The sequence below is a fragment of the Xiphophorus hellerii genome, chromosome 7, assembly GCF_003331165.1.
Source record: "Xiphophorus hellerii strain 12219 chromosome 7, Xiphophorus_hellerii-4.1, whole genome shotgun sequence".
In the NCBI taxonomy this organism is placed as follows: domain Eukaryota; kingdom Metazoa; phylum Chordata; class Actinopteri; order Cyprinodontiformes; family Poeciliidae; genus Xiphophorus; species Xiphophorus hellerii.
Window position 1 is genome coordinate 24,162,388 of NC_045678.1, and position 15,241 is coordinate 24,177,628.

The 15,241-nt window shown below is 35.6% G+C and overlaps 1 protein-coding gene across 13 annotated transcripts in view; it reads left to right on the plus strand.

Moving 5' to 3' along the window:
* The window catches only part of stxbp5l (syntaxin binding protein 5L), a 154,389-nt gene that overhangs the window by 101,675 nt on the left and 37,473 nt on the right, over positions 1-15,241 (plus strand). For 8 of the 13 annotated variants that reach the window (XM_032568467.1, XM_032568471.1, XM_032568468.1 and 5 more), the window contains exons 9-19: positions 3,273-3,348; positions 3,591-3,745; positions 4,244-4,316; positions 5,164-5,311; positions 6,017-6,084; positions 6,706-6,746; positions 7,067-7,281; positions 7,449-7,624; positions 7,886-8,011; positions 10,578-10,729; positions 13,919-13,987. In XM_032568467.1, coding sequence (XP_032424358.1) covers positions 3,273-3,348; positions 3,591-3,745; positions 4,244-4,316; positions 5,164-5,311; positions 6,017-6,084; positions 6,706-6,746; positions 7,067-7,281; positions 7,449-7,624; positions 7,886-8,011; positions 10,578-10,729; positions 13,919-13,987 — 1,299 coding nt within the window. The remainder of the gene's footprint in view (positions 1-3,272; positions 3,349-3,590; positions 3,746-4,243; positions 4,317-5,163; positions 5,312-6,016; positions 6,085-6,705; positions 6,747-7,066; positions 7,282-7,448; positions 7,625-7,885; positions 8,012-10,577; positions 10,730-13,918; positions 13,988-15,241) is intronic. The other 5 variants (XM_032568470.1, XM_032568474.1, XM_032568475.1 and 2 more) reach the window with 1 other exon arrangement.

Consider the following 15,241-nt stretch of genomic DNA (forward strand, 5'->3'; position numbering starts at 1 on the left):
TTTCTCCAGCAGGGATGGGGAAGCTTGTGAGAGCTGATGGGAAAATGGATGGAGCTAAATAGAGCGCAATATTGGAAGAAAGTCCATTAAAGGGCACAAAACACTTGAGATTAAGGAATAGGATAATTTTCAAAAGTATGTGAATGGATGGGGGCTGGTGTTGATGAGGTGCCAGATTATTTTTGTTACATATTTGGAAAAAAATTTCTTTCTTTCCTTCTGTTTTATAATTATTTACTACTTTTTGTTAGTGTAGAAACAGAAATACAATAAAAAAAATTGGAATACACATCAATAAATTGATTTCTCTGTGTGTTGATTAGAATAGTAACCAAATCCTATTTTCTTTTTTATGGTGTTTGTGATGAACATTTTAATAATGTGACCATATTGCGTATTCCCCCTTTAGGTCATTAGTAGTGGTCTGTGGCGTGTGTGTACCCATGTGGGGGTGTACCCATGTGTGTGTGGGGGTGTGTGTGTTAAGCATGCGACTGAAAGAATGAAATTAGCCGTAAACTCACTTTAATTCAACCAGACTAATTTTCACTTGCTCAAGGAAAGAAAGAAAACTTTCAGAATCAGATCGCTGTGAAATCTTAAGCAGTGGTTCAGCTGAATGATTTCCATATTATGCTTGAAAGATTTCAAATGTATTCTCTTGCTTTAAATTTTCTCTCCTGGCTTTGTTTACTGGCGAGACATCTTGACCTTGTCAGATTTCCGTTCCCTCACCGAGAGCTGTGAAATAACAGAAAGTTGAAGCAGAAAAGAAAGATGCTTGTGAGAAGGTAAACATCAGAAGGATGTTCTAGGACCCAAGTGAATTCTTAATTTTATTTTGTTTTATTTCATCAAAGATGATTTTAACTGTGTGTCAATCACAAAGTAAAGTACACTATATGAAACACCCACCCTGACAATTTGTAACATTCTGTCAACATCCTAAGACACAGATGTTCAAGAAAGTTATGAAATTAAAGCAACTTTGTTCATCACCAATTGCCTATAATCTGTTTGGAGGAATGATTAGATGAATATCTAAATGAAAGAGACTTGACTAAAAGGTGCACCGTCACCTTCCCTGTTTACTGCTCTTTAATTGGATTCTAATTTGTTTTCTAGAAAGTCTTGTTTTGTTTGGGAAGGTGTGAATGCACAACCGAACCGAATATTTCAATTTTGGTCTCCAGTTTACCAGACTGTCAGGTGTGAAAACACACTTACAGTCATAAAATAAAGACACTACACGAGAAAAAAAAATTCCATCCACACAGCAGTCCAGTCAAGTCCATCTGGTTTCTAGACAGACTTTCAAGTCAATTAAGTGGACTCTTGATATTTACTAAAAAAAACACATAAGTACACAGGCTAGGACGACAACTACTGTATATGGTAGGTCTGACCTGAAAGATCCTAAGACCCAAGATTTTGAATGACAAGACAGCTAGAACTCAACAACCTGGACTTGAAGGGTATCTGGAGTGGTTGGAGAAAATCGAGTGGAATTACGGTGTGGGTGGAGTTACAGTACAGTGGAGGTGACTGTCATTGCTAGGCAATGCATAAGACCAAAACTGTGGGTGGAACTGTAGGACAGACACTCAGACAAGTGATTGGGTCCAAGTGACTACAGCAAAAGGCCCAGTAAAAAAAAAACAAAAGTAAAACCCAGAGAGAGCAATGCTACACAGAGACTAAAGCTCGCCGCCTGGAGCCTTCTTTTTTTTCTGAAGGTTTGCTCCGGGACTGGTTCCAGCTGAGGGCCAGCAGACTGTGGGCTCCCTGACAGGGAACTGGTAAGCAGAGGGGTAGCCAACTGGAAGTCAGCATTCAAGTCTTAATTCAAGATGTGGTGTTGATGCTGAATAAACAGACTCTCACAGTTTACAAAGAAAAGGGCACACTTTGCCTCTAAAGAGCGCTCTGTGTATTGTACTCTCACGGGCTTGAGTTTATATAGTTATATGCTCTGGGACTGGCGATATAAAAAAGAAGATGGTCTCATTGCTGCCTTAATTATGTTACAGTCTGGTAAAAATTTGTCTTGACATATTACTGATTAGTTTTGAGTTGATTGGTGGTTTTAAGAATTTAAATTAAAACTCATTCTAATATGGAAATGTAAATTCTAATACAAGATTGGCAAAATTATTTCTCAGGTTGCTTTCTGGTTATACTTTACTTCCAGTCTTTTGATATATAGAAAGTAATTTTATCCAAGCAAATCTTCTCTAGTTGAGGCTCCGTGGTTCCACTCGAGAAGTACGGTACTGCTATAGACCGTACTTCTATAGCAGTACGGTCTGCTATAGAAAGTACTATAGCAGAAAGTCAGCAAAATTACTGAAATGTATCCCAGTTGCCGTAATCAACTGTTTTTAGCATTTCCATGTCAGCATTTAGGAGGTAATTAGCTAAATAATGAGGGACACCGTAGTGTGTGCAATTCACACCAAGAAATTTGTAAACAGAGCTTGTAAATTTGTGAGTGTGAAACATTTTAGACCCAACATGGAGTAAAGAATAATTAATACACACTTTCTGCTGACATGTCTGACTAGATGGACGTAGGAAAAAGGTTTTACACTCATTTCTAACTGGTGCAACAATTTCACAATGTTGAAATCTTGACATTATTAGTTAAAAGTATAATAAATCTGTAAAGATATCATTATTTTATTCAGCTCTTGTCCAGTTTCAAATTGAATCCATGTCACCATATTCAACTAGAAATTCTCATGCATTAATTTTTTTACAAAAGGTTGGCTTTTGTTCATCGTTCTGTTCCCATGAAATACAACACAAGGCCTCGCTGAATTCAAGCTGAGATAATTCCTCTTTGAGTAAACTGCCAAATCATTTCATTATAAGAACTGGAAGGAAAATAGCTTTCTGTATTGCAGTGACTGTTACAGTCACATCTGTCATTCCACCAAATAAAAAAAAGAAATGGAAACATTTGTGTTCAAATCTTTTTATGACTTTGCTGGCGAGACATGTTACTCAGCCTATGTCATCCTCCCAACAACAGAGGACAGAACTATGAATGTGAAATAGTGTGTACAACAATAGAGAGAAAACTCAACTAAAGTATTAAGTCAACAAAATAAATAGTAATGAAGTGCAACCCATGTATTTAGGCTAATCTAGAATGTCTGACAAAATGTCCATAAAAATTTAATAGCTAATTTCCTGGAAATAGATTATTAGTTTCAGTTAATTGGAAGTGACTATTACATCTTCATAATTTTTTTTTCCCACTCATTTAGGAAAGATACAGAAGGATGGGAGAAAGGAGTCATGCAAACCTATACTCAAAGTAGAGTACAAGACCTCAAGGAGCAGGTATGTTCTGTCAGTCTTGAGAACTTGATTAACTCTTGATTAAGGTAACTCCTCATTATGCATGTGTTGTGTTTAATTTGTTTTATCTTATTACTTCTGCTGTGAATTCAATATTTGAAACTTAATCCATGTTGTGTGATCTATTTGTGCATAATTTCATACAATAATTAAATTGTCGTTTTTGGCTTCTGCTGATACCGACCATTCAAAGTTACTTGACATAAATTCTTCTTCTCCAACAGTGAGCCTTTTGTTATCTTCTCTGGTGGTCTTTCATACGACAAAGCAGGACGGCGACCAGCTTTAACCATCATGCATGGCAAAGCCATCACGGTTCTAGAAATGGACTATCCTATTGTAGAGTTCATGGTCCTCTGCGAAACTCCATACAACAACGGTACAACTTTCTTTCAGCTCTGTTCAGATGTTTTAAAGCCATGATGACATAATTTGTTGGCAGCCGCAGGATGCCAACAAATTTTCAGATTCTGACATTTTCAGATTCTATTCTGAAAATGTCAGAATAGAATCTTTATGAAGCTTCTACACATTAATTATCCAACATCAGACATCTCAATACACTGTGAAAACAACCAATTTGGGTTACTATACTAAACATGTCTTGGGTCAAATGTGGATCAGTACAGGCCTGGATAGATTGATTCAGAAGTAAATTAAATTCAGTACGGTAGAGTTTTCGGGTATTCATCATCAAAGAATTTTCTGGAAGTAAATAAAACGTATTAATATTTTCCTAATGATTCATACTTTTGATGTAAGATTTCTTTCTCTGCTCTCATAATGTTTGTAAGTACTTTAATGTTAACTTAAAAGTGATTAAGGAAGAATAATTTGATCTAAATGATACCATTTGTTTTGAATCTATACCTTGCAGAAGTCCAGGACCCTTATGCAGTGGTGGTACTGTTAGAGAAGGACTTCATTGTGGTGGATCTGACACAGAGCAAGTAGGTGCTTCCTATACAGCAAAGACCTCCACCTCAAAACATTTTCTACAATATTCAACATAATAAAAGAAGAAAAGCATTAAAAGTTTCACCTAAGGCTGAGCTTCAAAACATAAGAAAGCTCTTTAGCCCTCTCAGACTGATCAATCAGTCCATCAATCTATCAAAATGTTTTCAAGCAAATTTCTTATTTCGATGAAAACACTTTGTATTAGAACTTTTCAAGTTTTAAGATAAGAATTGTTGTGAATGTGGCCTCAAATGTTATAATCCAAATACTTTGCTTTCAGGATGAAAATTCCACCACCTGGGTTAATTAACCTCTAAAGGGTGATGTGAAGATAAAAGCTGCTGATGAAAAATGTTAACAGATTAACACCTAAGCCCTCAGAGTACATTTGAATAGTAGATCAACACTTCAGTATAAATTAGTTTGCTCAGTAAATTAGATTTCATAATTACAGCAGTCAGATATAAATGTCTCCTGACGGTTGTAGTGGTAGCACACACAGATTGTATTACACATTCTCATTGATCAGCAGGAAGTTCTGTTGAAGCTGACACACTGCTAATAGAAGTCTATTCAATAAGTAAATAAAGTTTTTGCAGTGCTTTGTTGTGACAAACTTAATTTCTGATTCATGTATTTTAATATTTTGATTTCGTTGTAAATGTGTTAAAATTTACTGTTGACAAAATGGTTTGAGATCAGAGATCTTATTTTACTGACCTTGTAAATTGGCATACCTCATACAGATTTCTGTCCTCTGTAGTTTACAGTGCTTCATATTTTGTTTCTCATGTTCTAATATCACATTATGACATTTAATATTCTTGTGTCTTTCAGCTTTCCTGTGTTTGAAAACCCATATCCCATGGATATCCATGAGTCTCCTGTTACCTGCACAGCTTATTTTGCAGATTGTCCACCAGACATTATCCCCATTCTTTACTCAATAGGAGCTAAAAACAAGAAGACTGGCTATAGTCACAAGGTGTGGAAGATTTATTATCAAAATCCAAATTTAAGAAAGATCTCTGTTTTCTTTGTTGTTGTAGCTGTAATATCTATATTTTATTTTAATTGAAGACATTCAAAGTATATTTCAAATTTTACTACGATGAGTGATTATGAATTATTATTTCGCAGCAGAGGTGACTTCCCTCTGGGTGTGAGGGAAGAGCCCCTTAAAAACATGGTGTTTATTATTTTTTTATTTTATTTTTATAGATGTAAAATTTCTTTAGTCGTAAGCAGAAGTCTGAGTAAAATGAGCATTTCCTTAACTCAGAGATTTCCAGTATGTTCTATCCCAAATAGAAGTTAAAATATAGGATGTTCAATCTTTCTGTTATCTGCTGACATATCACTCACTGAATTAACACCAAACATTTAGGCTCTGCAAAAAATGTGGTTTCTTTTTATGCTTTCTGTGACTTCATTTTCAAAAAATAACCAACACTCTGATACTAAAAACAGCTTAGTTTCTATTGAGTTATTTGTTTTGCATTTATTCAGACATGGGAATTTAACGCTATAACAATTGCTTGAGGAAAGCTCTGATTAATTTTAATTCACTCACTTTTAAATTAAAGAGCGCAAATGTACATTTTGTCAAATGATAATTGGAGTATTTAATAAAGATGTTCTTAGGACCACCGGTGATCAGTAGTGAAAATATGATTTTATTTGTTTTAAGGAATGGCCAATTGGTGGTGGAACATGGACATTAGGCTCTCACACTTATCCAGAAATCATCATCACAGGGTAAGTTTGAAATACTGAAATAAGATTATAAAAAAACTTGTATTTCTGGGATGTCTGGCAGCCCTTGCCACATATAAAATAAATCCGAAGGAGTAACTTTAGACACCCGTATTATAAGTAATGTCTGAATACTATTGATTTAACACGTGTGAACTGAGTCCATGCAAACCAAGCTCAGGAGAAAAGAACACTACCCACAATGCTTTTTACAGGACTGACAGACATGTTAACTTGTTAGGCTTGGACACAGGAGGGTGCCTGCTTCTGAGCGTCAGCCTAGTCGAGTGTTTGATGCCGATATGTGAAGAGCACAGTGTGAAAAATCTTAAAATCTTAGATCATAGCGACACTTTGCCTCAGAAGAATCTCAGAATTAAATTTTTATTTCTCATCCAACAGAATAAAAATAGCTGTGCTACAGATCTAACGAGAGCAATTTACAAAATATTAATGAATAACTAATTTAGGGAAGTTTGGTTAGTTCTGAAGCGATAGCTGCTAAAGTGTCTTTAGGGGTGGCAATTTGTGGTGTTGAAATATAAAATGACATTTTAAGATTTACATCTGTTGACAGATTTCTCAATTGCTCAGAAAAATAACAGCTTTTTTCTCTTTGTTTAGACATGCTGATGGGTCAATAAAATTTTGGGATGCATCTGCATGTAAGTCCCTTCTCTAATAATCTTCCTGAAATATTGTTTAGAGATCATCTCAGGTTCTTTGTGACACACCACAATCCAATAAACAATATGAATTCCCCAATGCGTCACTTCCATTTTGCCACAGGCTTAAGAGAGAGGACACCAAAGCAAATTAATAGCACTCATGATAGGAGAAGCTGCACAGCTAATTAGGCACATTGCCTAGAGTCATATCAAAGCTATTAACAGAAACAGACATAAAATAACATATGAAAATGGGGTCTTACTAAAGAGAAAATAAATATTCAGTGTATTCCTGTTCTTCAAATTTGTTTCAAAAGTCACACTGCAGATGTTGTACAAGCTGAAGACCTCCAAAGTGTTTGAGAAGCCAAAGCCAGGTGAGGGCCGGGCTGCTGAGCTGGGGGAGGAAGACCCTTTTGCTGTTCAGATGGTTAGCTGGTGCCCTCATAGTCGCATCTTCTGTGTGGTCGGCATCTCGGCTCACATTATTCTGTATCGCTTCAGCAAATATGATGCCAACACTCAGATAGTGGTGAGTAGAACTAAGAATCTGAACAAGCATGATCGGAAACTGATTATCTGGTGCCCTGCATAAATGTTAAGTCTAAAGCACTGAAATCACTGGCTTTGTTTGAAACATGTCGCCGCAGCTGTAGGTTTGTAGATTCATTCATCTTTCTGCACCACTGTCATTTCTAGTCCTTAGAAGTACGCTTGCAGTGTGAGCCGGAGGATATTATCACTCCATCTGAGAATGAAAACAATCCCTGCTTCTCAGAGCCAGGCTCCCACTCACCCCAAACCCACCACCAACACCCGGTTAGCCCTGGCAGCAGAACACCAGACGGTGCTAAAGACAGCATCCCCTGCCTCAAGTAAGATCTCAGCTCACACTGCAAATGCAAAATATCAGATGATTCCTGACTTGTGTAAGAAAATATTTACTAAAAACAGAATAGTTCAAAATAAAGTGCATTTTTTTCCAGTTTTATTTTTCAGCATGCAAGGACATAATTGAAGATAGAAACAACAAACGTTTTAATAGCAGATATAAACACCTAACTGTTGAGTGTAAATCCCCTCCTTTCTGTGCTGGGTACCTAAGCAACCTGCCTTTGTCCTTGTATCTGTTTTAGAGTAAAGGACAAGATGGTCCGGGTCCCTCCTGGCTATCAGTCAGACTTGGTCATACAGCTGCTGTGGGTGGATGGTGAACCCCCACAGCAAATCACCAGTCTGGACCTCAATTCTGCATATGGGCTGTAAGTCTGTCTATCTGTGCAACTGATATTTTGTGGATTTTGTGGATTGGGTAAATCTACTATCCACGGACAAATAGAGTCCTTGAAAGAAGTTTGTGTACACTTGGCAACAGCTTGAATGTTATAATAATTTTAGAAATTTGCTGGTTTGTTTGAGCAGAAAAAAAACTACAGTCTACAACATGAGTGATTTTAGAAGAAAGTGCCTAAGTTAGAATGTGTTTTGGATTGTTTCTTATTCAAAAGGGGTCAATGTGATGACTACTGACTAAAATATTTACTCCCACACTAAATGTTCAGATTAATGCCTTTTCAAGTTGCAGTGGACAATTTAGATTTTATTTATATCACAAACACTTCTTCTTATTACTGCAAGTTTCATCCATCCATCCATCCATCATCCTAGTAGAAAACCCACTCTTCTCTCTCCTTAGCCACTTGGACCAGCTCCTCTGTGGGAATCCCAAGGTGTTCCCAGAGAACAGTTCCTCCAGGATGTCCTGGGTTTTCTTGCAGAGGACTGCAAGTTAGACTACATTAACATTTAAATACCGCAATAACCTGGTGTTTCTCCATCCTATAGTTTTATTCTTATGATTTACTTTTCAGGGCTGAAACAAAACAATTGCATCTTAGTTTCAAATTCTATCAAGCAGGGAATGTTTAGCTAAGGCTAAATCCTAAACCTAGAGTAAATGCATTCTATTCCAAGCACACATGGTGTTGTGTATTCATAGTCCTGCCCATCTGTCTGGTTGTTTCTGTCCTTTCTTTGGGCCAGTTTCAACACATGAAAGCAGGTTTTTATGTATTCTGGTTATATAAGGTTGTATGAGGTTCCAAAGGGCATAAAATAAACATTAACAGAAGCGGCCAGCACATTGAAGCATTCAGGAACTGTTTGTTAAGCAATAACCTAGCAATGTTAATTATGCAGCATGCTGTTCTGACAAACATTGAAGATAAGTTTGGATATGAAAAATTATATGTACTTTTGCTGTCATTGATTAGGATAATTTAAGTGCCCTTCATTGTAAAAACTGAAGTTTATAATATAATTTGTATCATTTTTAAAATTATAGTAAAAAACATCTTTGTGAGCATTGCTCTAATATAAAATAAAATAATGTGGATGTGTATATGCAGCAACCACACACCTCTTTCCTGTTTCCTTTTAAGAATGCTTAATTGCTTTTCTTTGAAAAGAACCTCTGCTATCAAAAACAGTAAAGTCACAGCTCGGTTTAAAAAGCCCAGTGTCATTCAAGGCCGTTGCATTTTTGTTTGAATTCTCATTTGAAGCTTTCCATAATTTGAAAATAGCTGCCAGAGATTTATTTATTTTGTAGTCTTTAGCTAGCTTTTTCCATGAATGCAAACTCTCTTTCTTAGATGTACACAAAAAAGAGCAATTTCTAGCTTTCTAGATTAAATATTTTAGCTTTGTGCTAATTGAAGTAGTGAAAGATTAAATATAATTTACGTGACTTCCAAAAACAAATTAGTTTCTTTGTTATAGACAAATGTTTCATGAAATGAAAGAAGTTTTAAGTAGTATTGATGATATTAGTCCTGTTTTTGAGGAACTGCTTGCTTCTTCAGTTTAAAATTATATGTAAACAATTTTTTAACTGTTTGACATTCCTGTTATTCGTTTAAAAACCACCATATAACTTTATTCAGTTTATTTATACAGCGCAGAGTCATAAAAATGTCTTCTCAAAGCATTTTACAGGGGAAAAAGTGTACTTGAGTCATCAACAGAGAGCAGTATTTTCTTTGTGGAACAAATAAATAAAGATGCAGTGAAACCCAGAAGCACTAGGCCATCAGGACTTTCTATAGAAAACAAAGAAAAAAAATGACCTAATGTGACGGCAATAATAACTGCAGTTAATGCCTTAAAGAGGAGCACACAGTAACATTGTAAAAAAATGGTTAATGAGTCCTCCAATAGCCTAAAGTTATAGCAGGATAACTAAGAATATACCATAGGGAAACCTAAGCCAAACTAACTGATTTTTTTTAAGTTTGAAGCCTACTTTTGAAAGTGTGCCTGACAAATAGACAAAAAATGTCCACAAGGGACAAGCCTAAAAACTGAAAGGCTCCTACTTAAAATACATGGATTTTGACTCCCATAAACTTGTGAATGGATTCGAGCAAGAATAATTTTTATTTAATTTATTTTTTTTAATTTTCAAAAGTATTACATGTCCCTACTATAGAAAAATGAAAAATCTCATCCTGCATGTACAAGGACAAAGTACTGCTACCGAGTTTCTCATGATCAGTCCTGCCTGATGCTCCAGAGTCAGGGGGTAACAGGTGGCTGTGAATCTTCTGGGAATTCGGGCATTAATATTGAAATCACAGCAGCGCCAGCGGTGTGCGATAAAGACACGCTTTTGTTGTCAGTAATTGCATCAAAATGTCACAGATAATTTCCCAGTGTTCGGGAGTCCTCCATGTTCCATCTTTTGTCAGTGAGAGAAACCTTGTCAAATAGGCTAAAGTATGAATATGTTTTTGATTTTGTGGTTCCTTTGTGTGTTTGTGCATCCAGATTGGCGTTTGGGAACTGTAATGGTCTTGCAGTGGTTGACTACTTACAAAAAACTGTTATATTGTGTATTTCGACACTGGATCTATACGGAGCCACTGATCCCTATCAGCGCCTTACTCGTTCCCCCCGTAGGAACAGGCAGTCCACCTCAGGTAGCACACACAAGCACATCTGTCTTGCTACATAAATCTGCCCATTGATGCACTTACCAAGCACTTAAACAATTAATTGTCAACAAAGCAATTCAACACTATCTTTCTGTCTCAATTTTCTAAGCTTCTGTGCTCTCTATTTTTCTTCTATTGCTTTTACTTTTTTTAACATTTATCTCAATTGTTTCTGTTAACATTTAAAATGCTTGAAGGCGCTAGCATGCAAAGCTAACTCATTTTAGGTTAATATTTTAAAATTAGCTTAGTGCTTTATTTTATTCCCAGTAAATGTCACAGCTCTTAAGACTGAGTACTAGTGATGGAAGCAGAACAGTGTAACCTATTGTAACTAATCTATCCTAACCTAAACCTCTATGTTTTCTGACCTTTTCTTATATTTGTTACACAGTTTACATTTTATGAAGGATATTAACATCAGGCATTTGTCGATAGCAAGTTCCTCTCCGATACTAACTAAAATTAATAAAATCAATGCCATGTATAATAATTTTCAATAAAAAATACTATTGAAGAGTTAATTTCAAAACTCTAAGTAAAACACATTTTATAGATTATTTACACAGACTGATGTTTTCAAACCTTTATTTCTGCTAATTACAATTTTATTATTATTTTTTTGCATTCAGCTAATCAGACATTTTATAGAAAAGATTAGGATACGACATCAAACTAATAAAAGAAAAATAATACATGAAAGTGGGCATGATGAAAAGTGTTTAATACCTTCTTCAAGCTTATTTTCATCAGATATTGTTAATCTGACAAAAAAAAAGCTTCATTCAAAAGCCTATAATAATGCAGAAAGCTGAATGCTTTCAGTGTCATAAATGCCTCAAAATACTTCTGCTTTGAAATTTTTTACAATGGCATATTTCACAATTGATTAAAAACTTTAAAATGAGTAGAAAATTGTATTCTTTTTGACATGAACAGCCTCTACCAAACAATACTGCTTTTCTTTACCTCTTTCCTTCTTTCCTGTCACACACAGCAAACAAAAACACTTGCCACATTGTTATGCGGTGCATGTTAACAAGTTATGCGTCATCTAACATTGACATTTAATATGCATGTTGTCATTTGGTCTCTCTGTTTGCTCTGTTTTAAGTCCTGCTTGAGCATAGAGCTGTAGTCAAAAGCCACAGAGGTCTTTTTGTACTTCCTAACCCCCGCCTCCCTTTTCTCTGCTTCCTACGTCGGCTGGCGATGGCCTCTGAACCCAGTTATTCATACCTTAATTCATTGTAGCAATTTTCAACATTCAGAACATATTGTGAAAAATAAGGCCTGACCTTAAACTAGTCTTAGTTTCAAACTGTCTCGTGATTTAATATGTATCTAAGTAGAAACAAATAGTATGAGACAATGTGCATGTTGTTAGAAACTGTGCTGAGGAGACTAAAAAAAAACCCATAGAAGATATTTGAAGTCTTAGGATCAAAATTTTTTTTCAATAGCTTTTTTCAAAGTCTTTAAATTGACTTTGGCAAAAATCTTTATGTATGGATTCAGAACCGAGAAAAAACATCCAGATTTTTTGTTCCACAGGTGTTTGTAGTGAATCTAAAGTGTTTTCAGTTCTGAAGTCATTACAAAGTGAATATTAACAGAATAAAAAAAATATATAAAAATGTTAGTCACCATAATGACCAGCTGTTCCTGTAGCTCAACTGTCTTTCTGAAAGTTATGTTCTGTCTTTTTACACATTTTTAGCTGTTCCCACCACTCATATATATCTGTAAAATAGACTGTAAGCATTAATATTATGCAAATTGCAATTCTGATGCTTTTATATGTTGTTTTACTGAGCCAAACAGCTTTAATGCTTTTTGAGTTCTTTCAGTGTGATAACCTTGAGTATTGCTCTCACAATAAGTTGCATCAGAATGTAAAACATGCTCAAATTGCTTTTATTTGAAATTTACAAAAATATGTTTTTCTCCTGCTGCTAAAACAATGGAATATATTGATTACTGGATAATTATGTTTACTGCTAAAAATAAATATTTCATGTTGTTTTATTTACACACCGTAGATCAAAACCAAAAATATAAACTTGTCATTAAAAAAAAATATTTATGTTTTTACGGAATAATACTTGGAGTACAAGCCAATATTTGCTGGCTAATCAGTTGCAGGCTACAAGATAGTCAGCTGATTAAGAAACAATTTGACTGAATTAAAATATTACTAAAAGAAAAGGGAAACAAAAGTATTTCACAGTTATGTAAAAGACTTATTGCTAGTAATCACAAATGCTTGATGGCAGTTTTGTCAAAAGAGGTCACAACTGTCATTGGTTATATAGTGTTTTGTCCCCTAATAAATAAAATATTAATTAAAAACCATGTTTTATATTTACTCAGATGAACTTTTTGATATCAAAAGTAGACAATATAATTAAATTAAAAATGTGAATGTCAAGAAAAGCAAAAAAAAAAAAAAAATTAAAGGAGAAAATACTTTTTTACTGCACTGTGTATTCAACAATAACAATCCCAAGGAATACACTTTCCTTGAAAACTGTGCATCTAGTTTGAAATATTGCTTTTAAATTAAGTACTTTATGTTGTTACTTTATTAATTAACTGGAGTTACCTTGTCATTACTGAGGTAAAGTTTAGCCACAAAGTGCAATGTTTTTATTTACAAAGCAATTAGTTTTCGCAACAAGAGATTTATTTTATGTCTGCCTCTCAGTAATGATATCTCTCCTGCTAACACAGTGGTTTTTGAGCAAATTACCTATCAGCATCAGCATTTCTGGAGTTTGCTGGAGCCGCCGGTATATCTTGTCTGTCCTCCCCTGACACTAACTCAGTTGCTGCTTGCTCTCACTTTCTTTTCCACTCTAAGCCTGTGTGTTCTTCTCTCCCCCCCCTTCTCCCTCCCTTTCCTTCCCCCTGCCTTTCTCCCTAAAAATATGTTTTCTCCCTCTTGACATCACTCCTTTATCTTCTCTCCTTCTGCCATTTCTCACCCTACTCGCAATGCTATCACTCACTCGCTCTCTTCCCTCTGTCCTATCTCATGTCTTGTCTTGAATCTCTTCCCACATCTCTTCCTCTTTTTTCCTTCGTTCCCTCTCCTCCTCCACTGGCCCCTCCTCCTCCACCTATTGGTGACTCTGTGGCTGCTGATGTGGGCATGTGGGGCCTGCCTGACAGAGCATTGCATGCGCGGCCTGTCTAACTTTTATTCAGATTCAAAGAAAAGGATCCGTACATCCTATCAGAGTAAGTCGGGCCTTCCTACAGTAAAGGCTGGCGTGAAAGAACTCTGTGAATGTGTGTGAGTGGACGGGGTTGGCTGGGTGAGTGAGTCTCTAATAGGTTTTTGGCGGAGAGGACAGACATAGGAACAGATTTGGACACATTCCGAAGCAACAAGTTGAAGAAATTACTTAAAACCTATTTTTCAGCATAATAGCAAATCCTAAAGAAAATTGTGCCATGTGCAATGACTTTCAAAAGCATTCCTGGGCCTTAAACCTTTTGTGACATTATCGGCAAAAACTTCAATGCGTTTTGTTGAGGGATTTATCTGATCTGACCTGGACAAAATGGTGCATAATTGTGATGTCGAAAGAAAAAGAAATTTGGGTTTTAATAAAAATCTGAAAAGTGTGGTGTGCATTTGTATTCGTCCCTAAGAACCATAGCTTGGAGAACCAGATTCTTATAGCTTTTCACCTCCAGACACTGACCTGAATTTTTCCCATGGTTTTTGCAAAATTTAAATTCTTGTGTAATGAAGATATTTCTTGTAGCTTTCGTTCGACACCAACTTTCTTATTATCCTCTCTAACACATTGGCCAGATATAAGTGCGTAAGTTACCATATTGATTCCTCCAGAGCCCCATGGAAGTCTGTTCTGCGTCTTTGAATAATAATATCCTTGCTTAGCCCCTCAGTTTTGATGGACAATCATAGGTCTTAAGTTGTGCATTTGCCTTTCCATTTTCAGAAAATTGACTTAATGTTGACAGAAGATTTCCAAAGCTTTGAATATTGCTATATAAGCTAATCACTGATTAGGTTACTTCTGGAATCTGTTGGTTGCATTTACTTTTATTTTGGGATGTCAGAGTAAAGGAGGCTCATGCATACCAAATTTTGGATTTTTATGTCTAAAAGTTTTTGGAAACGTTACAATTAAGCCCAAAATTATTTTCAAAAATTATACTCCAACAGTATTAAGTTAACCCATATATCCATTTGACTAGAAGTCATATTATGTGGGAATCCAGCCAGAGTCTCCATCAAACCTAAGTAGTCATTAAGAAGAGTATAAATCATTTTTGAAATGTCATTTTTAGTAAGCTCTAAAAAACAGAAATTGTTGTTTTCCAACTTTTGTTTTATTATCTTTTGAGAGACATCTGTTTTATTTAACATCAGGCTCCATGTTTTTGATTAAAGGAAAATAACTTTGGGGCTTAATTGTGTGTTTACATTCCACTTGACAAAGATATGTTACTTTCTGTTGC